At 48.1% G+C, this 24,867-nt stretch overlaps 1 protein-coding gene across 2 annotated transcripts; it reads left to right on the top strand.

Annotated features, from left to right (window-relative positions):
- The first annotated feature begins 814 nt into the window (after positions 1–814).
- Positions 815–23,750, top strand: PCYT2 (phosphate cytidylyltransferase 2, ethanolamine). 2 transcript variants are annotated; one of them, XM_039500677.1, is made up of 15 exons: positions 815–831; positions 1,090–1,196; positions 1,799–2,003; positions 8,849–8,937; positions 10,774–10,935; positions 13,434–13,500; positions 14,035–14,119; positions 14,809–14,853; positions 17,346–17,484; positions 18,181–18,263; positions 18,530–18,607; positions 19,872–19,937; positions 20,326–20,391; positions 20,900–20,988; positions 22,098–23,750. In XM_039500677.1, the coding sequence occupies exons 2-15, from the start codon at positions 1,190–1,192 to the stop codon at positions 22,204–22,206; spliced, it is 1,290 nt and encodes a 429-aa protein (XP_039356611.1). In that variant the 5' UTR covers positions 815–831; positions 1,090–1,189; the 3' UTR covers positions 22,207–23,750. The 2 variants fall into 2 exon arrangements, with proteins under 2 accessions (XP_039356611.1, XP_039356612.1); XM_039500678.1 differs by lacking the exons at positions 815–831; positions 1,090–1,196; positions 1,799–2,003 and adding an exon at positions 2,551–2,790.
- Positions 23,751–24,867: the final 1,117 nt, after the last annotated feature.

Below are 24,867 nucleotides of genomic sequence, written 5' to 3'. Positions count from 1 at the left end.
CCTAGGCATACCCCTGCAACGGGAACTACCCTACTTTCTGTAGCTCCCACCTAGAAAGCGAGCTCATTCAGCCTTATAGGAATCAGGTGCTCATCAGGCAGTCACCTGACCCCCTTACCAACTGGGTCTGAATTCCCTACCAGGGCGAAACACCTATTGTTAAAGGGGCTCTGCCTCAAACCAAGGCTAACTGATGCAAGGCCAATGGCAAACCTCCCTGTTACATAACTGCATTTCCTTGCTTCCTTCTTGCACAAGGTCTGTACTTCCTGCACACCCAATAGAGAATATGTGCGAGTGTTTGATGTGACGGAGCGCACAGCCCTGCACAGACATCATACAGGCAGGATGTGCCATAAGTGTGGGGCACAGCTGAGAGACACAATCGTCCATTTCGGGGAGAAAGGGACCTTGAGGGAACCTCTGAACTGGGAAGCAGCAACAGAGGCTGCGAGCAAAGCAGATGTGATTCTATGTCTGGGTTCCAGCTTAAAGGTAACTGTAGACGCTCAGTGAAGATTGTTAGCAGCATTCTCCTTTGGTGATGCACCCTGGCGCGGAGCAGTCTCCTCCCAAACATCCTGGTGTCAGGCCTCGCCCACCACATGTGATAAATCCTGGTGCCGGGTAGTCTCTCTTCTGACTCCTCCCTCATCCCCTTCCTGGTAATAAATTCCACCTGCTCTCACCGATATATTCCAGCATTCACATCTGCCTTTAGCTATACTGACAGTCTCTATTTTATGCCAGGTTTTGAAAAAGTATCCACATCTTTGGTGCATGAGCAAACCCCCCAGTCGCCGTCCAAAACTCTACATTGTGAACCTGCAGGTGAGATGTTAAAAAATGGGAAAAGCCTCATGTGAAATGATTCTGCGCCTACATCCTGCTGTACAGGGGAAGCTGGAATTCATACCCACAAAGAGTCTGGGAGCTAGTGTGAATCTGATCAGGGGACAGACTGGGACGTGGGTCCCCTGCCACAATACAAGGCTGTTAGGTCTGGATAGGGTGCTGTGCAGGGATCATACAAGGGTTGCTCATTCAACCTGTCTGGATTTTTATCTTCACTTCCTTGGCCTCCCACAGTGGACTCCAAAGGATGATCTTGCTGCCCTGAAACTACATGGGAAATGTGATGATGTTATGAGATTATTGATGGAAGAACTTGGTCTGGAGATCACATGCTATGACAGGTGAGGAGCCTCAGTCCTGGTGGCTGCCTCATGTTTACCGACAATAATATTCATCTATTTTATAGAGAACTCACCTCCCCCTTCACTTCCCTCCTACAAAGCAAGTCACTTCTGCCATCCTCATTTTACAGATGGGGAAACTAAGGCACAGGGAAGGGAAGTGATTTGCTGACATGGGGATTATAATGGGGAAGTTCCAAATTCCCAGGCCTGTGCTGAGACTGCACCCTCCTGTGCCTGTTTACTACAGAACATTCCTCTGCCTGTTCAATATATTTTAATATTTGTAGTTTAATAGTGATTTTCATCTGGGTAGATATGGACCCAGAAGGCACTGTCAACAACTACTGGCAGAGGTGGGGCAGTGAGATGTTTGCAATGGCAGAGCAGTCCAAAAGCCTGCCTTCCAGGGGAGGGCACAAGAGGTGATTTTAGTCACATAGCTGCTTCTCTGGACTGAGTGAATAGTAGCTGCTCACTGGCTACATCCAGGATGGAGGAGTGTAATTTTCAGCAATGGGTTCATTCCTCTGTGTGGTAGTGCTGAATTCCCTAGCAGCAGGCTGAGGAGCCTTTCTTACACATCTGTCTTGTTTTGGTAGAACAAAGGATCCTATCTTCTCTCTGGCTATTCCCCTTAGCCCTGATGAAGAAGGCAGTCACAGTCGGAGACCCGTGGCACCACCATGGAGCCTGGAGGAGGCACAGATGCAAGAGCAGCAGCAAGAGCCAGCTTCTCAGCTCAGCCTCTCTCTCTCGGGTGGCTGGTTTGGCAGGGGTTGTGCAAAAGGCTCTAAGAGGAAAAAAGTAAATTGACTTTGTAAATTTTTATGGAAATACATCAGCTGCTGCCATTCAGGATGGCTTTTCCCTACTGTCCTAGACTCAGCTGGGTTTGCCATGGACTCCACACACAGACTCTGCTGGTCTGAGGTGGGGGCAACTGGAAAAAACTGCAGGAGCCATATTTTCATGCAACTCTTTACTATGCGATGACAAAGCTCAGAGGACAGCTGGCTATTGGGCAACGGGGCTTGCAGTCTGAAACCTTTCCCTTAACCTCAGCACTTACACTCTGCTCTCTAGCAGCACTGGCAGGCTGGTGCACCTGCTGTTTCTCTGCCTTGTGGGGTTGTTTTTGCTAAGTAAAGAAAGCCTGGACTCTCCTGGGTCTGAGACTGGCTGGTGGGGGTGACCCTGGGGCTGGATGCAGGAGCCCGGTTGTGTCCTGCCCTGGGCTGGGTGCGGGTCTCAGGTAGCCCTGCGCGGCATGGGGGGAGGGATTCCTGCTGGGGGCATGTGGCCGCGGCCTTGGCATTAAAGCCCCTCTGCCAGGCTGGCCCCGCCCCGGGGAGGGAGGGGCGGGACAGGCTGGGAGTGTGGTCACGTGATCTCGCCATGATGGCGGCGCCCTGGGCCGGCCTATCCCCGCCCCCGGTCAGGTGACTGAGGCGGCTCCGGCCCGTGGCGGCTCCGGGCGGGGGGTCCAGGACTCGTCCGAGATGCTGAGGAACGGAGCGGCCGAGGCTTCCTGCAGCCCCGCGAGGGGCAGCGCCGCCGCACACAGGCCCGTCCGCGTGTGGTGCGATGGCTGGTGAGCGAGGCCCCGTTACCTGGGAGACGGCGCCGCGGCCCGGCCGCCGCCTCCTCAGCGGGGGGGGGGCTGCCCAGCGGCCTGGAGCTCCTGAGGGCCCGGCTCCGGCTCCTCAGCCCCCTCTGCACGAGCCCTTGGGGCCGGGGGTGCCTGTGAGACAGGCTGGGGAGAAGCGACCCGCGCAGTGGGAAGGTTTGGTACCCTGCCCTGGGGAGAAGGGGATCAGCCCTGTCTCAAGGCGGCAGGTTGGCCGGTGCTTCCCTCAGGGAGCTGAAACTTCCTTCTGCGCAAGCTGGCCAGTGGTGTCCGTGGGACTCCAATTTCTGGTGTGACCAGGGACCCAGGGATGTGCCGTGACTTGAATGTCCTGTATCAGAGGGGGAGCCGTGTTAGTCTGGATCTGTAAAAAGCAACAAAGAGTCTTGTGGCAGCTTATAGACTAACAGACGTATTTGGAGCATAAGCTTTTGTGGGTGAATACACATGCATCTGACGAAGTGGGTATTCACCCACGAAAGCTCATGCTCCAAATACGTCTGTTAGTCTATAAGGTGCCACAGGACTCTTTGTTGCTTTTTGAATGTCCTGGACAAAAGATGCAACTGGTTGGGGGGGTGGCTATTGTCTCTGTAATACATGGTCTCAGAGGAAGAGATGGCATCAGGTGGGTAGGTGCAGACTTGCAGTCATCTGAACTCTTGGTTGGACTGTTTTTGCTGGCTTGTCAAGCAGAGGTGCCCCTTTTGGGGTGATATCAGGTGAGACCAAGACTAGTCTTTTTCAGAATCTTGTCTCTGACAGTAGCTCTACCAGGTGCTCCAAAAGGAAGTGCAGGAATCCATCTAGCAGACAATTCTGGAATAATCTACCCATAAGTTAGGAAGGAACTTCCCCTATCAGATGATTTATACCCCAAAGCAGGAGAGTTTGTCCTTTCTATATGTGTATATAAAGAAAGAGAGAACATAAAACAAGTTATCCCGAGTAATATAACTGGGTGTTTTTGTTACTCTGTTGCACTCCCTGTCCTGCGTCATTCAGAAGGACTTTGGAACTTAAACTCTTCTGTCAACATCCATCTTCTTGTCAAGGCCATCGTGCAAAGGTTTTGCATGCTCACCTGAATTACTCCTTGAATTTCAGGGGTGTGTGTGTGTGTGTGTGTGTGTGTGTTTAATGGCCCTTATTTTCAAATGGGCAGGTTGAGCATAGGCAGTTGTTGGATGCAGTACAAATGGATTCCTGTAAGCAGTGACATGAATGTGTGAGCTAGCTAGAATGACCTGGGTTCTGCATGCCAGTCTTATCTTTTCTCTTACCTTCCTTAGTTGTGGAGTTTGATCAGTCCTCTGTGCAGCATTCCTGGGTTTGTGGGTTACTGTGTTCTGGAGCCTTCACTTGAGAATTGCCTCTCTATATCCCCATTTATCCTGTGCTGTAGAGTTTCAGGAGTAATCTGCCAAGATGTGCTCATAAGCACGTGTCTTCCCATGCATCCAAACAGTTGGGTCTGACCATAGAAATGGAATACCGTCCCAAAATTCCTTCTCTTCTGCAGGGAGCTGTTGATGAAGCTTTGTGCTGGTCTGGAGAACTTTGTTTTGCTTTTTGGCCAGACTTTTAGTAGTTGATTTTACTAGTTGTTTCGATAAGCGGTAGCAACCAACGGCCCTACTCAGGAATGTAAGACATGGTCTCTACTTTAAAGAGGTCATTATCTAAAATGGCAATTCACCTTCACAGGAGAGGGATACAGCTTTTAAACATGGTTATAATAATGAATTAATAAATAAATTCTCATTAACTAAACGTGCCTTCCTTTCAACTTGTCTTTGATTTGGCTAATTACTTGTAGAGACCTGGAGGAGGGATTTGAAGGAGAAGAGAGATGGGGTCTTGCAGATGAATTTGGGAAGGGTTTCTCCTGGGTGGAGGGGGCAGTATGGACTTCAAGTGTGGGAGAAGCAGACATTGGCAGGTTGAAGGATGGGTGGGGGGTGACTTGGTGTGAGGTGAGAAGAGTCATGAAAGGCCTTGAAGGCTAGTTGTGGTATGATCCTAGGCCATTAAAGCATTCCTGGGCAGGATGGATGATTTAAATTAAAGCAATTTAAATCATGATTTAAACAAGCAGAAAACCTTGATTTAAATCACCAATTGTAATTGTTTGCATTTGTACTACTTAGTTATTTTCCTAAACAAGGTTGATTATCATTGGTTGATAACCATTAAAACATGTTGATTTGTGCTAACCCAGAAGATACATTGTGTGTATATACATTATTTATATCATCAGTTTTCAACCCTTTTTTTGTTTGTGGACCCTCAAAAAATGTCAAATGGAGGAGTGGACCTCTTTGGAAATCTTAACATAGTCTGCGGACCCCAGGTTGAAAACCATTGACATAGATCAATTATATAGCTTAACTTCTTTGCTTGCAATTTGTGTGAAGTTGTATTTGGATAGAAACTCAAACTCAATAAAAAATGCACAAAAACATCACTTTAAAAAAAAAAATACAACCACCTTAAATGTGCTGGATGCATAAACTTTCTTATTATCTAAACAACTTTTACATTTAAAACTAGCTAGTTCAGTAATTAGAAGTATTTATCATTCATGAATTGAACTGAATGTTTCCGATCACCTTTGTCCTTCAAGATTTTAGAACTAGTAGTCTTTGTCCTCTTTCACCTAATTTTTATTCATAGCTTTCCTGCTTTTTCAACTCCAGTTAGTTTTTTAACTTTGAACTAGTAATTGAATTAATATAGTTGAAGAAATTGTAATGATGCAGATATTCCCTCTGCACTGGCAGAAGAGGCTATTGCTGTCAGAAGTTTGGTTTAGCACTTCAATAAAGTGAGGTTCCAGATACTTAGCTAGTGACTTCCAGCAGTTAAGTTTTTTGACATTCTTTAAAACTTGGTCGCAAACATGTACTGCCTAATATTTTTTGTATTTAATTGAAATTATTTTAATATTATAAGTTTAGAGATACAAGGTGGGTGAGGTAATATCTTTTATGGGACCAACTTCTGTTGGTGAGAGAGACAAGCTTTTGAGGTGACACAGAGTTCTTCAGGTCTGGGAAACTTACTGAGGGTATGTCTTCACTACCCACTGGATTGGCGGGCAGCGATCGATCCAGCGGGGATCGATTTATTGTGTCTAGTCTAGATGTGATAAATCGACCCCCGAGCACTCTCCCATCGACTCCTGTACTCCAGCTCAGCAAGAGGCGCAGGCAGAGTCGACGGGGGAGCGGCAGTAGTTGACGCACCGCGGTGAAGACACCACGGTAAGCCGATCTAAGTATGTCGACTTCATCTACGTTATTCATGTAGCTGAAGTTGCGTAACTTAGATTCCTCCACCCCTGGCCCAGTGTAGATCAGGGCTCAGTGTCACAGCTAAATACAAGTGGGACAGATTGTTTAGCATAAACAGTTAACATGTATTTCAAGGGACTGTTCATGGTGAAGAGGCCTATTAACACCCCTCTGGATTTATGGCTTATTACAACAATCTTTAACCCACTTAGAGCTAGTCTACGTTGACAATGCTAAGGCTTGTGTTGTCCCTGCACCAGTGCTGGGAGAGCGCTCGTCCAGCACTGTTTTTAAAAACAACAACAACAAAAAAACAACACCTCCATGGGGGGCGCAGCTACCAGCTCTGGTGCTTTACAGCGCTGAAACTTGCTGCGCTTAGGGGGGTGTTTTTTCACCCACCTGAGTGAGAAAGTTGCAGCGCTGTAAATCGCCAGTGTAAACAAGCCCTAAGAAACCCTGTCCACACTGCCTCCCCGCCTCCTTTCTTTCCTCCTCCAACTAGACCTAGAAGTAGAAGAGCTCTATGTAAGCTCGAAAGCTTCTCACAAACAGAGGTTGGTGCAATAAAAGATATGACCTCATCCACCTGGAACCAACCCAGCTACAACAATACTGCATGTAATAAGTTTAGGCATTAGTCAATTTCAATTTTATTTTTAAAGGTTTCTTTTGAAAAACAGAACATAAGAACAGCCATACTAGGTCAGACCAAAGGTCCATCTAGCCCAGTGTCCTGTCTTCCGACAGTGGCCAATGCCAGGTGCCCCAGAGGGAATGAACAGAACAGGGAATCATCAAGTGATTCATCCCCTGTTGCCCATTCCCAACTTCTGGCAAACAGCGGCTAGGGACACCATCCCTGCCCATCCTGGCTAATAGCCATTGATGGACCTATCCTCCATGAACTTACCTAGTTCTTTTTTGAACTCTTATAGTCTTGGCCTTCACAACATCCTCTGGCACAGAGTTCCACAGGTTGACTGTATGTTGTGTGTAGAAATAGTTCCTTTTTTTTCTTTTAAACCTGCTGCCTATTAATTTCATTTGGTGACCTCTAGTTCTTGTTATGAGAAGGAATAAATAACCCTTCTTTATTTACTTTCTCCACACCAGTCATGATTTTATAGATCTCTATCGTACCCCCCCAATCATATCTTTCCAAGCTGAAAAGACCCAGTCTTATTAATCTCTCCTCATATGGAAGCTCTTCCATACCCTTAATCATTTTGTTGCCCTCTTCTGTACCTTTTCCAATTCCAATACATCTTTCTGGAGATGGGGCAACCACATCTGAATGCAGTATTCAAGATGTGGGAGTACTGTGCATTTGTATAGAGGCAATATGATATTTTCTATTTTCTTATCTATCGCTTTCCTAATGATTCCCAACATTCTGTTCACTTTTTTTAATGCCGCTGCACATTGAGTGGATGTTTTCAGAGAACTATCCACAATGACTCCAAGATCTCTTTCTTGAGTGGTAACAGCTAATTTAGACTCCATCGTTTTATATGTATAGTTCGGATTATGTTTTCCAATGTGCCTTACTTTGCATTTATCAGCATTGAATTTCATCTGCCACTTTGTTACCCAGTCACTCAGTCTTGTGAGATCCCTTTGTAACTTTTTTCAATCTGCTTTGGACTTAACTATCTTGAGTTTTTGCATCATCTGCAAATTTTACCACCACTGTTTGCCCCTTTTACCAGATTGTTTATGAATATATTGATCAGTACTGGTCCCAGTACAGATACCTGGGGACACCATTATTTACCTCTCTCTCCATTCTGAAAAATAACCATTTATTCCTACCCTTTGTTTCCTATCTTTTAACCAGTTGCTGATCCATGAGAGGACCCTCCCTCTTATCCCATGACTGCTTACTTTGCTTAAGTAAAATAATAAAATAAACATGTATTTAAATTTTAAAATTTGTATTTAAATAAAATCCAATTTTTTAAATCATTTTTATCCACCCTGGTGTGTGCACACACGAACACCTGAGCTCTGGAGCCAGCCCTGCAGGGTGAATTCCACTGAGGAACAGTGAGTTACTGGAGAAGATGCTCCAGGACTGTCCCTGCTATTTCTGTCTCTTAGGTGTTTATAGGGCATTGGTCTTTGTCTTTGTCCAGTACTGGGAACTGAATGGGGCTTCCTTGAGGCTTCAGTGTACCGCCAGCTCCTATGAAATTCCTTTTAGTTGTGAGACATGATAAAACCAGGGAAGGGTCTAAGTTCTCCCTGTCTTGCTTGGATCTTTGGGCACCCACGTTCTTTATAGAAATACCTTCTTTTGCCACAGAGAGTGTGAGGGAGAGGAAATTACTTCTGGATCTCCTCCAAGTTGTCACCAGGATAACAGGCTTTTTCAATCATGTGAGGAGCAGAGCTGGCTGATGGAATGTAGCCTCTGGTAACATTGGCACTGATTTGCCCTTTGTGTGGATGACACACTGTGGGCTCCCTTAATAGCCCTGTTCCTCCAGCCAATTTATTGCAGAGTGATAATACAGCTTTCTGGTCTAGGTTAGCTGCATAAAAGTGACTACCAGAGATTCAGCTGCTTGGAGACTTTAACCTTTTGAATCTTTTTTGTGGGGAAGGAGTGAGTGGAAGAGGGTCTTTGACTGCACTGCAGGAGGATGATCAAATCACATTGTTATGCAGCTGAGCTCTCTTAATTGTCCACTAGGCCTAACACTGACCCTTTGTCTTTCTAGCTATGATATGGTGCATTATGGCCACTCGAATCAGCTGCGCCAGGCTCGGGCCATGGGAGACTATCTCATTGTGGGAGTCCACACGGATGGTAAGAGGCTTTCTCAGTCCTTCATCTCCTGCTGCTGCTAGTGTCAGCCAACAAAATCAGCACTGAGGATGGTGAGCCTGAGGCACAACAAATTGCCAGTTACAGCTCCTCTAGCAGCAACAGAGCCATCAAAGGAGGGGTATCTCTGGCTAGTATCCGAGTGGGATTGCTATCGTCTTAGTTACCCTTTTGCTTACTGGTAGATAATGTATATAAACATGGGAGATAATTGTCACACTCTACTCAGCACAGGAGAGGCCTCAGCTGGAGTACTGTGTCCAGTTCTGAATGCCACGCTATAGGAAAGATGTGGACAAATTGGAGAGAGTCCAGAGGAGGGCAACAGCAGTGCTCTCCTAACCTATGAGGAAAGCTTAACAAAAAACCCCTCAGTATGTTTAGTCTTGAGAAAAGATGATTGAAGGGGGGCCTGATAAGTCTTCAAATATGTTAACGTCTGTTCTAAAGAGAACTGTAATCAACTGTGTTCTCTGTGTCCAGTGAAGGTAGAGCAAGAAGTAATGGACTTAATCTGCAGCAAGGGAGATTTAGGCTAATATTAGGAGAAACTTTCTAACTATAAGGATAGTTAAGCTCTGGAATAGGCTCCCAAGGGAGATTGTGGAATCACCATCATTGCAGGTTTTTAAGAACAGGTTGGACAGACCTTTGTCAGGGATGGGCTAGGTTTACTTGGTCCTGCCTACATGCAGGGGTCTGCACTCGTTGACTTCTTGAAGTCCCTTCCAGCCTAATATTGCTATGATTCTATGAAAGACTTCAGAGTGCAGAGCATATGGGACTGTTTCTACGGTCTGGCCTATATTAGAAAACTTGCACCAGTGTAGCTTATAATAATACCTATCTCTTATGTAGTGCTTTTTTTTCTTTAGATCTCAAAGCACTTTACAAAGGAGGGCAGTATCCTTACCCCCACTTTACAGATAGGAAAACTGAGGCACAGGAAGGGGAAGGGACTTGCCCAAGGTCACCATGAGGCCAGTGACCGAGCAGGAATAGAACCTAAGTCTCCTGAGTCCCAATGCTGGGTCTAACCATTGGTCATACTGCCCCCCTTAAACAATTAAGTCTACTAGTCACACAGGTGCAAACCCCCAGCAGAGATACCCTTAAACCAATTTACAGTACTCAGACTGTGCTTAAAATAACTTATCTAACTGGTGTACGTGTGTCTATTTGGGATTTGCACTCGTGTGTCCAGATAGATTTTTAAATTGATTTCATTACAGTGGCACTCGTTTTCCACCATAGACCAGGCCTTGTCTGGGAGTGAGGATCATTCCTGACCCTCTGTTACTGGCATTTGGATTCCCCCAATGCCTTGGTAACTGTCTGCAGGGTGTCTGCCATCCCTAGACTCTAGAGAAATCCATGTGCACTGACTTGGTGCCCAAGCCACATCTCTGAGTGAAACTAATGGGTACAAAGGGAATTCCCTTCCATGGGCTGCCAGGGAGCCAGACCCACTCACTTTCTAGCTGCTGAGAACTGCAGGGTAAGAGCAGGTAGCATTTGAGGCATGGACCACCCCTCCCTCAGATTGGATTTTGGGATGGGCTCTTGTTACACACCTACGAAATGGGTCTAAGGTAAAATATGTTCAGGCCTGTTATGGAGTCAGTTAGACCTCACTCCTGCCCTCTATTCCCTTCTGGGCTGGGCTCCCATACACCAAGCTATGGTTTTGTGGGCTATCCCCATAATGAGGCCGCCCTGGGGACTGGGGCTCCTGAGGGGACTCTTGGGGAATTGGTGGAATTGCCTCTATAGCGTGTGTGTGTGTGTGTAACTGGCTTTGTTTTCTTTGTTATCCAGAGGAGATTGCCAAGCACAAAGGACCACCTGTCTTTACCCAGGAGGAGAGGTACAAAATGGTGCAAGCTATCAAGTGGGTGGATGAGATTGCTGCACAAGCTCCCTACGTCACCACACTGGAAACCCTGGACAAGTATAATTGTGACTTCTGTGTGCACGGCAGTAAGTGTTCTGGGTGCTCTGTATAGCTAAGGGGCCAAATGCAGGGAAGGCCAGGTGGGTTCTGCTGCGCTCATCCCCTCTGTCAGATCATTCACTGCCTCTGTGTGAACAGAAAAGTTCCTTCCCCACCCTCGATGGTATAGCTTCTCCAAGGCACAGTGATGTCAAAGGGGAATATGAAATAAACTAGTTTAACTGGAAATGTGACAGAACAGCAGCAACTCCAGTGTCTCTGCCAGAGATTCAGGGCTTTTCCCTGGCACTAGGGGTCTTTGTTCCTTGCAGTACAGCCTTGTATTCCACCATGTAATACAGGGAGGGTATGGAACTGCTTCATACTAGGGCAAGGGGAGACTTTCAGACATTCAGCTACACAGGCTCTCCCAGCTCACAGGTCTGTCTGGGACATAGGCAAGAGCACTATTGCTGCAGGGGGTTGTAATCACTGCTCCCAGAGCCATGATCAAAAACTACAGAACCCCAGGGTTGGAACCCATTCATTTCCCTGTGCTGTGGGACCTGCACTTTCTGGATGGGGTGCCCTTTTTGGCTGGAGGGCTCAGAAAGAAGCGGGATGGGAATGCTGAGATGAAGAACATCAAAAAGATCTCACAAAACTAAGTGATTGGGCAACAAAATGGCAAATGAAATTTAATGTAGATAAATGTAAAGTAATGCACATTGGAAAAAATAACCCCAACTATACAGACAATATGATGGGGGCTAATTTAGCTACAACGAGTCAGGAAAAAGATCTTGGAGTCATCGTGGATAGTTCTCTGAAGATGTCCACGCAGTGGGCAGAGGCGGTCAAAAAAGCAAACAGGATGTTAGGAATCATTAAAAAGGGGATAGAGAATAAGACTGAGAATATTTTATTGCCCTTATATAAATCCATGGTACGCCCACATCTCGAATACTGTGTACAGATGTAGTCTCCTCACCTCAAAAAAGATATACTGGCACTAGAAAAGGTTCAGAAAAGGGCAACTAAAATGATTAGGGGTTTGGAGAGGGTCCCATACGAGGAAAGATTAAAGAGGCTAGGACTCTTCAGCTTGGAAAAGAGAAGACTAAGGGGGGATATGATAGAGGTATATAAAATCATGAGTGATGTTGAGAAAGTGGATAAGGAAAAGTTATTTACTGATTCCCATAATACAAGAACTAGGGGTCACCAAATGAAATTAATAGGCAGCAGGTTTAAAACAAATAAAAGGAAGTTCTTCTTCACGCAGCGCACAGTCAACTTGTGGAACTCCTTACCTGAGGAGGTTGTGAAGACTAGGACTATAACAGTGTTTAAAAGAGAACTGGATAAATTCATAGTGGTTAAGTCCATAAATGGCTATTAGCCAGGATGGATAAGGAATGGTGTCCCTAGCCTCTGTTTGTCAGCGGATGGAGATGGATGGCAGGAGAGAGATCACTTGATCATTGCCTGTTAGGTTCACTCCCTCTGGGGCACCTGGCATTGGCCACTGTTGGTAGACAGATACTGGGCTAGATGGACCTTTGGTCTGACCCGGTACGGCCGTTCTTATGTTCTTATTGAGAGGAACCTCCCCAGGAATTTACCTCTGTATATGGTATTGGGGAGACTGCTACTGGAATACTGCATAGCGACTTGCTGTGCACATTGAAAAAATGGAGAGGGTGCAGCAAAAAGCCACAGAGAGGATTTGAAGACTGTAACAATGCCTTAAGGAATATTTTTGCTGCAGAGGGTAATTTAGGTGACTGGCACCTGGGTTAGATTAGCCCATGTGTGACTTGTCTGTGCTTCTAGGCGCATGGGAGAGTTTAGGAAGCAATGCCTGAGTTAACTCTGCAGTGAAGACTCCTTACAGGCAGAGACTTACGGAGCTCAATCTGTTTAGCTTATCAAAAAGAAGATCAAGAGGTGACTTGATCTCAGTGTGTCAGTAACTTAATGGGGAGAAAATACTAGGTACCAAAGAACTTTTTAATCTAACAGAAACAGGCAGAACAAGAACCAGTGGCTAGCAGCTGAACCCAGACAAATTAAAATTAGAGAGAAGGCACACATTTTTGACAGTGAGGGTGATTTAACCATTGGAACAAACTACCCAGGGATGTGGATTTGCGATCTGTTGATGACTTCAGATCAAGACTGGATGCCTTTCTGGAAGAGATGCTTTAGTTAGACATAAGTTATTGGTCTCAGTATGGGGTAACTGGATGAAATTCCATGGACTGTGTTATACAGAAGGTCAGACTAAATGATTTTTAGAATCTATTAATCTGCTTTCCTCCCAGGTCAGGAAAGAGTGGCAAATTCCCAACTGTTCCATGGCATGGAAGAGGTTGGCTGTGTGTACACCATGATTTAGAGCAGAAGTATGAAGCTTTTGCTCCTGTTCTGACTTGTGTGCTGGTCACACTCAGCCATTGAGTTCCCCACTTCCCCACCAGCTCATTCAGTTTGCACAGGGCATAGAAGGGGATGGTGCTCTAATGTTTCTGTCTCTCTGTAGATGACATAACACTAACTGTAGATGGCAAGGACACCTATGAAGAGGTGAAGGCAGCTGGAAGATACAGGTAACCCATTGCCACTCCTGTTCTAATCAGACCTGCTGGGAATTCCTGTTTAAATCAGAGGGGGTGGAGCTCAGCTGAGATGCTGGTATCTTCCAGTTGCATCTTCACCTTGTCTTTATTAGCTGTGGTGTGTCCCTGCTGCTTTAGTTGTCCTTACTTGTGTGGCCTCCAGGAGGCATTGCAGGCAACAGCTGGCTGGCCTCCCATCCTATAGATAGCATGGGGCTGTTCCTGTCCCCAGTGAGCTGTAAGGCATGTGGCACTGAAGTCACGGACTGCAGACAGCAGTGCTGGGGAGTTGAACAAGGTGAGTCTTCCCAGGAGCTGCACACACTGAGTGGTGAGCAAAGGGAGCAGGAAAGGTGCAGAGACTCAGATAGCATGTCACATGGAAAAGAACATTTGCCTATGTGGGGGAAAGGGCCTCTCCCAGCCTCAGCCCCTGGTTTGGCAAGTTTTTCATGAATGTTCCTGCAGATTGAGGGGACCACTGCTTCTACATCCTCTACTTATTCGTTGCTTGTTTTCTTGCAGGGAATGTAATCGCACCCAGGGAGTGTCCACTACTGATCTGGTTGGTCGCATGTTGCTCATGACCAAGGCTCACCACAGCAACATAGTGAGTCAGACAGCTGTGGGTGGTAACCCTGGGGCTGGGGCATTTCCCAGTGCCTTTGCTTAGCCATTTCCTCATCAGTCACCTTCATCCTGAATGGCAGAGCTGAGCTCCACACTGGAACTCCTGGGTCTATTGCACACAATGTTGATGGGTTTTGCAAGCCAGATGTGGGCAGGGCTGGCTGAATCCTCTGCTTATCTTTGCTCAGACCTCTGTGAAGTAGGGCCCCCTGAGAGGATAGTGGCTGACACTCTGCGTTGCTGTGCAGGGGACTCAAGGCTTGGTCCCCCTGGCACCAAGAGGCAGCATTGAGGGGAACACACGCCTCTTTCCAGTGACCTCTCTGAGTGAATGACAATCTCTACAGAGACACCATCCTATTCTTGGATGTAGAACAGGATGCCCTGGAGATTCCAGGGAGGAAGCTGCCCCTCTGGGGCCTATGGTTATTGCTGGGTGTTGCCACGTATGGGCAAGATCAGGGTCAGATGCTGAGCCATGCTCTCTCTGGCTTTTGGGCCAGGTCACAAGGTTTGGGTATTAAATGCTGATAAATCAGTTGATGCAGGATTGGGATCTGGTGCCATCTGGTGCCTAGGCTCCCCTATGCTTTTGCTAGCAGGAGCTTGTTTTGGGCTGAGAGATCCACCTCAGAATCAGCATTCTGATTCTCCACTTCCTCTGTGCAGGATGAAGACCTGGATTACCGGAAGCACAAGGATAACTTTGGGAAGGTGAGTGTGCGGGTTCCAGGCAGTGGGGAGCCAGGTGGTGCACACGTGGACTAGTTGAGAAGGATTCCACATGTGCTTTACAGTCTGCAGTATAAGGTGATCTTCCTGCCCAGTGACAACCAAAGCAAACCCCCTGCCAGGCCTATACAATCTCTGCAGTAGCCACGGAAGTGAACAGGTGAGTCTGGAGTGGGCCTGGGAAGCTGGGTGGACTGAGCTGTGTTGTAAACACAGCAGAGGTCTGCAGTACTCATTGAGCATCTTGCTGTGTCTTTCTTGCTCATAAGTTCCATTTTTCGCCACTTTTCCCTGGTTCCCAGGACCTTTCTCTTGAGCCGTGTTCCCACCAAGGGGAGACGATGCTCCTTTTAAACTAAGTGTGCTCAGAGGAGATTGGGCATGAGGCATGCTGTACTTAAGTGCACAAATTCAATTTCATCCCTTATTGGTGCCCCCAGATTACATGTACAATCATAGTGATTTCGTGCTCAGTTCAGAAAAATTGGGACCTGCAGGTCCAACCGTTAACCAGGAAAATGCTCCTGACGCTACAGCAACATTCAGCCTGTCACACTGACATTTCTGTGGCTATTTCTGACGAACAAACTGGTCCGGCCCCCTGGGTTTGTGAAAATGTAGGGTATGTTATCAGACCCCCACACTCCTAATTCTGCAGCAGGAACGTTGCCCAGAAGAACTTGCTCCCATGCTCTGGATTTTACCTTGTCCATCTTCTGGATAGACTGGGTCATTCTTTGTTTTTTGTTGTTTTAAACTTTGTGCTCTTCCAGATGGTCTTTAAGGTATCCCCTTCATCGCAGCTGGTCACTGGCTGTAGGATTTGGGGGGCTCCACACTCCCTGAAAGCATCTTGAGACATGCAGGCATCCTATTGATTCATTACATAGCATCCCTTCTGGGGGGAATGTTGTCCCTGGAGAACGTCCCTGGTCTTAGATGAGTTCTCGTCATACTTTTTTAAGTCTTTAGAACTGTTGGCATTTGGGTTTCCAAAATAAATGAAAATGAGCTGGTGATTAAATCTACGGCTGTTTCACAATCCTGCCACACAGTGGGGCTAAAACGCTGTCCTCCTGAATTGTGCTCACATTGGACTTGGACATTTTGGTTTATTGGTTTTGGATGCTCTCATTTTAATAATTGGTTTAAAATCCTGTCTTGCCTGATGAAAGGGTGGGTGAGTGGGGGGCTTTGTGGTAGGTGGGGCTAGGGCAAACCCCATTCCGTTTCATAGAATCATAAGACTGGAAGGGACCTTGAGAGGTCATCTGGTCCTGTCCCCTGCCTCATGGCAGGACCAAGTATTATTTAGACCATCCCTGACCAGGTGTTTGTCTAACTGCTATTAAAAATCTCCAATGATGGAGATCCCTCAACCTCCCTAGGCAATTTATTCCAGTGCTTAACCATCCTGACAGGAAGTTTTCCCTAATGTCCAACCTAAAGCTCCCTTGCTGCAGTTTAAGCCCATTGCTTCTTGTCCTATCCTCAGAGGTTAAGAAAAACAATTTTTCTCCTTCCTCCTTGTAACAACCTTTACATATTTGAAAACTGTTATCATGTCCCCCCTCAGTCTTCTCTTTTCCAGACTGAACAAATCCAATGTTTTCAATCTTCCCTTATAGGTCATGTTTTCTAGACCTTTAATCATTTTTGTCGCTCTTCTCTGGACTTTCTCCTATTTGTCCATGTCCTTCCTGAAATGTGGTGCCCAGAACTGGACACAATACTCCAGCTGAGGCCAAATCAGTGCAGAGCAGAACGGAAGAATTACTTCTCGTTTCTTGCTTACAACATTCCTGCTAATACATCCCAGAATGATGTTCGCTTTTTTTTTTTTTTTTTGCAACACTGTTACACTGCTGACTCTCATTTAACTTGTGATCCACTATGACCCCCAGATCACTTTTTGCAGTATTCTTTCCTAGCCAGTCATTTCCCATTTTATATGTGTGTAACTGATTGTTCCTTCCTAAGTGGAGTACTTTGTATTTTTTCTTATTGAATTTCATCCTGTTTTCTTCAGACCATTTCTCCAGTTTGTCTAGATCATTTTGAATTTTAATTCTATCCTCCAAGGCACTTGCAACCCCTCCCAGTTTGGTAAATCTAATCCCATCTTGGTTTATCTTTGCCTGCTAAATTAATATACCAGGCCTAGGCTGCCCTGTTGCTCATCCTCCTTCCCATTTTCTTTCCAGCATCTCCTTATGAGGTTCTTGGTGGAGCTCAGAGACTAGCTAGCAGGGATGGGTCAGAAGGAGCTGTTGTGTGAGTCAGGGGAGGTGGTCATGCCTGAATACTGAATCCCAGGAAGGAATGCAAGCTGCTGCTAGCCAGGTTTCCTGCTTGGTTTTTTGCCAGCATTCTCCTCCTACAGCCCTGTCTGTCGGGCTACTTATGTGATACCCATATCCCATTTGAACCTGCTTTGTGCTATTGGGACTGAAATATTGTTCTCCTTTGCTTAGGGCCCTAAAGGTCACAGCCCGTGGACTGGAGTCTCTCAGTTCCTGCAGACATCCCAAAAGATCATCCAATTTGCTTCTGGGAAGGAGCCGCAGCCAGGAGACACCATCATCTATGTGGCTGGAGCCTTTGACCTGTTCCGTATCCTTAGACTCTGTGCTGCCTAGACAGGGATGGGTAGGGAAGGCTGTGGTCTTTGTCTGTCCTACACTTGTCCACTGGAGCAGAGGATTAGGACTGTGCACTGCCTCTTCCTTTTCTCTCTGGAGAGAAAGAGGGGAAGGAACAGGGCTCTTCAACTGGTGGCTTTTTGGCCTGTCACAGGGAAATGGGCTTGAGAAAACAGCTGCAGCTCCATTTTAGTGATGGATTTACAGCTAACAGGGTTTGGGGAGTGAAGATGGTTGGACCTTTCAAGATCCCCTTTATTCCCTTCTTAAAAGCCACCTGTCACAGTGACCTAAGTGACAGCTGTTCAGGGAGTGCTGAACATAGCATGCAGTAGGGTCAGCCAATGCTGTGGATCAGCCTGTGAGAATATTTTTCTTTCCCTGTTTGTCCCAGTCTCCAGGGCTGGGCCAGTTTCCACAGAGCTTCTAAAGCCCTTAGAAAATTTTGGAAGAGGCTGAATAAAATCAGATTAACACAATGTCTGGGAAGGTGTGTGGGTAGGTGCCCAGAGTTCATGGGAAGAGGGCAGATGCCCAGAGCACAAGGGCAGCAAGTGACAAAAATTCCTCAGGTTCCCCATCTCATACTGCAGCTTCTTAGCATTGCTCTCCTCCTCCTCCTGCCCCAGCTGTGATGCTGGGCCCACATCCTTAACAGAAGCCATAGACATTGGGCACGTGGATTTCTTGGAGAAAGTGCACCTGCTGGCTGAGAGACCCTACATCATTGCTGGGCTGCACTTTGATCAGGTCAGTATGAAATGCTGCTTAAAGTCCTGGCAGAGAACTGTCCTGGCGGCCAGGTCCTCTATGTGGGCTCAGAGCAGTAGGGATGCCTGTTTCATCCTCGTTGCGGGGCCATGTTCTCTGAGCCAGACAGATTGTTCTCTGGAAGCCTTCAGGAGAGAGTCACAGTCTTGCACAGTGACAGAATGATTTTCATGTAGGGAGGGAGAGAGGGGAGGGTGGAGGGCTCATCTCTTACCCTAATGGTGACTGCTATGTTTTGCCCATAGGAAGTGAATCGCTACAAAGGGAAGAACTATCCCATCATGAACATCCACGAGAGAACTCTTAGCGTCCTGGCATGCAGGGTGAGTGTCTGGCTACAGTTCTGCTTCTTGAATTAGACACTGCTGTCCTGTTCTGCAGCCAAAGTGCTTTGGGCTAGGGTTGGTAAATTGACTAGTCAAATATTGTCGATGTCAAACATGGTCAGATGTTTTAAAGCACTGATTTATTAGAACAGTAACAAAAGAGTAAGACTTTATGGCCTCCAGTAGGCTTAGCTTTAGACAGATGCATATGCCTAATTACAAAAATCAAGTTACCTGAGTTATTTTAACTCAGAAAAACATGAAACACAATGATATGAAGCTGTAAAAAATGAAAGCATGGCACCATGATGCAATCAAAACAGTAGGGCTTTGCCCCCATCAGGGTATTCCTGCTGGAATATTTGCCACTGTTGAAATATGGTCAAATAGGTAGTAATTGACCAGTCAGGTGACTTTAACTGACTGGCTTGCCAAGCCATGATGGGCTACGTTCTCATAAGATGCCTGAGCTAAGTAAGGGCAGGCTTGGTCAGTGCCAGACCACTTGAACATCCAAGTGTTGTGGGAGCCAGTGTTGGCATTCAAGTATTTGGCACGACTTCTGTCAAGGCATATTGAATCCATGCCTCAGCTTAACGCTATAAAGGTAAAACCAAGGCTATGATCACTTGTCATTAAAGATCCCAAGGCGTTCTTATGAAGAGTTGGGATGTTAACCACAGTGTCCTGGATAAGCGTCATTGAGCACTGTAGAAGGGTTGCTGTATTCTTCCGAAGAAGTGGCTGCACTTTGCACTGGTTGAAAGGATTCTTGTAGCACTCTAGGAATCTCTGATTAAAGGAGCGCCAGAAATACTTTCCCTGGGTCATTCATCTGTGGGTATGCTGTGTGCATACAACCAGAATTAATGTAGGAAACATGTATGTTTGCTCTTACTTTAGATCCTTTTACACTTAATTCACATAGCACAAGCACGGCTGCAGTTCTCCAGCAGCAAGATGCTGAAGTACTTTACTCTTATCAGGTTCCTGGTGTCTGCCACTGTGGTGCAAACTCACTGCATATTGGCTCCACCACTAGCCTGTTGCTACCTGGAGAACCATAATGAGGCCCAGGCTCTTTAGAGGAGAGAAAGCGCTTGTATTATGTTCACTGGCTGTAGAGACCCCTTTCCAAATACTGCAGTTCCCCTATTAAAATCTCCAAACACACACAACTGAGCAGCTAGCCCACTATTGAGGGATGGGCCAGACACTGCGTTCTTGGGTCTGGAATCATGCTTGGCTTCTCCTTCTTCAGTATGTGTCCGAGGTGGTGATTGGCGCCCCGTATGCAGTTACTGCCGATCTGCTGGATCATTTCAAGGTGAGTGCCAGCTCCTCTTTCATTCTTGGCTGTGTGTGTGTGTACATACACGTGAGGTGCTGCTTGCTGGACTGTATGTCTGTGCATACTGAGGGTGGGCAGAGCTAAGGACTCTGTTGGCTAAGGTACACTGTGGCATTGGGAAGCACTTAGGTGTGGGGGAGTTGGCACAACACCAGCTAATTTGTGAATGTCTCATCTCATGACTCTGTGGTGCTTTTGTCAACCTTTATGGGGTGAGCTGTTGGCTTTGGTGTTTCGCCAGGCTGCCCCTGCAGTAGGCATAGAATTTGGGGCAGGTCCCCATCTGGTTCCAGTGGTACCGACATGGAGAAGTGGCACTTTCAGAAAGGAATTTATAATAGTGACCATGTGCTCATCTCTCCAGGTGGAACTTGTGTGTCATGGGCTGACTGAGGTGGTGCCAGATAAGGATGGCTCCGATCCATACCAGGTAAGCCTCCAGCAGCCGCCACTGACCCCCTTTATGCCGAATGTGGCATGGCTCTGGTGATACTCACAGCTCAGTGTGCATGTCAGGTTGTGTGTTACCCAAACAAGTTCCTGGCAGGCGGCTTTGGCTTCCATCCTCCCTTGATGTAGCTGCAGCATCAGAACCGACAGAACACCCAGAATGGTTCCTTTCCATTAGTCATTGTTTTGTTCTGACTTGTTTTGTTGCCTTTATGGTAGAGTGGAAAATCCTCTAATCTCAGCTCTGCTACGCCAGCCTTGGGCAGCCAATCTGTGGCGCACCCAGCTCACTTTCTGCCTTGGCACCCATGCAGCTTGTGGGCTTTCAGCAGAGATTTTCTTTGCTTCCTAAGAGAGGATTCTACATCTTGTGCCAGGCTGGGGGCCCTCAGGACCTGCCTTGGATTCTGCTCATTGTTCACTCACTGGGCTTTAAATCCAAAGACCTTGATGTTCTTCCCATCTTAGCCTGCTGTGTTTGTTTTCAGGAGCCCAAGAGACGTGGCATTTTCCGGCTGGTGGACAGTGGCAGCAACCTCACTACAGACCTGATTGTGCAAAGAATCATTAAGAACAGGTTGGCTTTCCTGACCTTCAGGTGGTTCTTCTCACATTTAGCCCCGGATTGATCTCATAACCAGCATCAGGACAAACCATAGTGAACAGACAGGAGGAGGAAGGTTTTGTGGTTAAAGCACAGAATTGGGAGTTAGGAGACCTGGCTTCTGTTCCCAACTCTGCCACAGATTTATTTTGTAACTTGGGGAAAGTCACTTAGGGCCCAATTTCCAAAACTGTACATGAAAATGAGTAGCTAGACTGTCCATGTACATACATGCCCACGTATGTAACTCTGCAGCTGAGCGCACACATGTACATACCTTACCTCAGCTCTAAAATTAATGTAGTTCCTACCTCCCAGTGAGGCTTTCACTCATTCAGTCTTAAAGCACTTTCGTGCCCTCTTTGAGTTTCTCACAGAAGCTTGTGTTTTATTTATTTACTATTCTTATTAAATGTGGAGGAGTAGGAATTCCCCTGCTGTGGGGAACCCGTTATGCTGTCACCTCTGGCCAGCTGTTGGCATTTTGCCCTTTCAAGCCTAAGCCTTTCCTTTCCAAGGACATTGGCTAGGGCCATTAGTAAATCCTAGTTTGGTAGTTTTGGCAGTGAGCCACCTGTTTTAGGAGGGGCTAAGACTGGAATAGGGCTGGGCAGGACTGAGGCATTGGCAGAGCTGTGTATGGATTTCAGGATCATCTTTGTAATCAGTATAGTAGGTTATTTTACCACTTCATTAGGTGTGTGTCCTGGATCTGCCCCTTTCCTTTGTACTGCACATGAGCAGTTTCTTGCATTTGGTGTATGCTGCACATCATAGAATCCCTCAGCTTTCACAACTTGGCAGGTGACAGAGGCTGGGGAGAAGGGCAAACAGCCCTTCTTGCAATCTAAATTGTGGTGCCTTTGCCTGCACTACATAATGCTAACTACTTGCTAGGCTGAGTTAAGGCTGTGGCTGTTCTGGAGGCTGTGACTCCACAGAGGGCTTACATTAAAGCTTCTGAAGTGCCAGCTGGTCAAGAGAAGGGCTATGGGCCCCCTTATTACAGGCTGGGCAAAGGCTGCTGGGAATATTGGTGAATGGGAGAGTGGGAATTTCATGGAATCTCCTGCTTGTTGCAGGTTGGAGTTTGAAGCCAGGAACCAGAAGAAAGAAGCAAAAGAGCTGGCTGTGCTGGAGGCCATGAAGAAAATGGAGGAAGAGGAGCATGAGAGAGGCCTGCAGAGCTAGGATGATTGAGAACAAGTGTGTGGAGGAGAGAGCACAGCAGTGTTCTCTCTTCTGGAGAAGTAAGCCAAGCCTGCCTACCCTAGACAAGGACAGTGCTGCTGGCTCCAACAAGACGACATCTCACACATTCTTCCCTCTTCATATCCTACTGCAGATTGTGCAGAGATGACAAGCTGGGATGCTGCTTCCTAGTTTTCTCTTAATCAGCCCCCAGCCACCTCCTTTCCTAGGGGGAGATCTGCGTTACCCCTTTAAAGGAAGTTTTAATTCTGATTAATGTTTTAACATGGTGTGGTTTTACCTTCTGTCAGTTTTGGCTTCTGACATGTGGGAAGTGCTGTGCCCTCTGCAGGACTCTGCTCCACTTGGTGTGGGATTTTGGTTGGTTATGCTGTTAGGAGTCTGTCTGCTTCAGATCATCCTTCCTGTTTTTTTTTTTTTTTTTGCTATCAACAAGAATTTTACAAACTGAAGAGTCTGCTCCTGCCCAAGCCCTTGATTTTGACTTCTGAGCACCTAGAATTTGTAGTGAGAGCTTGTGGGTTCTTAGCACCTGTGAGAATCATTCAGGCCCTTAACCTGTAGCAGTGGCCCTCACAGTTGATACAGAGCATCAGCTGCTGTCTGTGGGAGATGACCTCCAGCTACTGTGTGCTGAGCTACTTGCTCTGTGCATGGGCAGGTGCTGGGAACAGGCCACTCCCTTCTGCAGTGCTCAGAGCTGCTTCAGCTCTGTTGGTACTGGGTCAAACAGCTGGGGGAAAGGCTCGGTGGTGCCTGTGGCTGGTGCTAATATATTGCCAGCTTCCATACTGAGAAACAGGACCAGTGGGGTGGACAGTGCAGCGAGCAGGAGCATGGGGGGGGGGAGGGCTCAGTGCCAACAGTTTCCCAAGGGGAATCAGGGAGGCCATTAGCTGCACGCATGTGCTTTCCCTGGGCCCTTCTTCCTACAGCAGCAAGGATGTGGACTTTGGCCCTCAGTACACACCACAGCGGGCTTTCTCCTTTCTGCCTGTGGGCTGCTGTCCTTTCTGCCCATTCCTGTCTGTGGGCTGCTGTCTCGCCTGTTCTAACTAGGGAGTGGACAGTCTGCCTGCCCATCCTGCACATGGGCTGCTGTCTCACCTGTTCTAAGCAGGGAGCGGGCAGTCCGCCTGCCTGTGGGCTGCTGCCTCGCCTGTATTCTAACCAGGGAGCGGGCAGTCCGCCTGCCCATCCCACGCATAGGCTGCTGCCTCGCCTGTTCTAACCAGGGAGCGGGTAGTCCGCCTGCCTGTGGGCTGCTGCCTCGCCTGTATTCTAACCAGGGAGTGGGCAGTCTGCCTGCTGGTCTGTCCTGCGAGTGGGCTGCTGCCTTGCCTGTTCTAACCAGGGAGCGGGCAGTCCGCCTGCCTGGTCCGCGCGTGGGAGCGCAGCACTGTGGCGGGGGAGTAGCAGGCGCTGGGTCCTCCCTGGGCGGATGTTGGGTGGCTCCAGCCTAACCATTTTCTGTCTGTTGCTATTGTACGTTTGTTGGAAATTAATAAACGTGTTGAGCGGTTTGAGTGCTGCGAGTGGCCCCGCACGGGGGTGGGGCAGTGGAGGAGCCCCCGGGCCTGGGGGCAGTACTGCACATTTCCTGAGTGAGTGGGCCAGGGGACGGCTGGAGCAGCGAGCCCGTGCCTGACCGGCGCTGCCCCGGCTCCAGCCGTCTGGAGAGCTGGTGCCGGGCTGGGGCTGCGTGGTGCTTTCAGCTGGGCGGCAGCTGCCACCTTCCTTGCTCCGCAGCAGGCAGGGCAGGCCCTGCAGCCATAGGCGGCAGGTTATATACATTTGCGGTGCTCAGGCTCCAGGAATATTCAGGGCCGGGTGCCCTGCTCCAGCAATATTTGGAACTGGGTCTCTCCCCCTCCCCCTCCATGTCTCTTCCCCCCTGCATGCCCCTTCCCCCCCCCAGACCGCAGCCTGTACCTCTCCCCTGCCTGCTGGAGCTGCAGGAGTAGAGCAGCTCCCGGCAGAACTGCTGTCTGCTGCCCCAGGGTCCTAGCGCCTGCCCTCCACTAATGGCAAGGCAGGCTGCCCTTACCCTGCCCTTCCCCCCCTAGCCCTGAGTCTCCCCAACGCCCCAAACCCTCATCCTCAGCCAGAGCCCTCATCCCCCCATACCCTAATCCTCAGCCCCGGCCAGAGCCCTCATCCCCCCACACCCTAATCCTCATCATCAACCCTCATCCCTCTGCACCCTGATCCCCAGCCCTGAGCCCCCCTGCATCATGAACCCCTCATCCTCAGCCCCACAGCCCTCACCCCTGCACTCCCTCCTATCCCCAAACTCCATCCAAAAGCCTGCACCCCTCACCCCCTCCTGCACACCTCCTGCACCCTAATCCCCAGCCCAGGATCTGCACCCCAGACCGCCCCCCCAAGCCCCCTCCCAGAGCCTTAGGCAGGTGGGGGTGGAGTTGGGGGGCAGGTTCTGGGCACCACCAAAATTTCTACAAAGTTGCCACCCATGCCTGCAGCTGCTGGTCTGCGGCAGCGAAGTTTGAAAAGTCCCTGGGCCTGGGTCCGTGGGGCTCTGCTGCCTCATCCAGCAGGAGCTGGGCGTGGTGTGGATCCTGCTGCTGGGTGGGGACATGGGAGGCCCCAGGGCCCCGCTCCCCAGCTCGAGGGGCTACT

Source organism: Mauremys reevesii, linkage group 15 (assembly GCF_016161935.1).
Source record: "Mauremys reevesii isolate NIE-2019 linkage group 15, ASM1616193v1, whole genome shotgun sequence".
NCBI classification, from domain to species: domain Eukaryota; kingdom Metazoa; phylum Chordata; order Testudines; family Geoemydidae; genus Mauremys; species Mauremys reevesii.
Note: the sequence above shows the minus strand (reverse complement) of the source record. Positions and strands in the feature narration are given on the sequence as shown.

Coding starts and splice junctions, on each gene's coding strand:
- PCYT2 (XM_039500677.1), top strand. Junction 14,120..14,808: donor AGGCTCACCACAGCAACATA/GTGAGTCAGACA, acceptor TCCTCTGTGCAG/GATGAAGACCTGGATTACCG. Junction 18,264..18,529: donor CTGGGCTGCACTTTGATCAG/GTCAGTATGAAA, acceptor TTTTGCCCATAG/GAAGTGAATCGCTACAAAGG.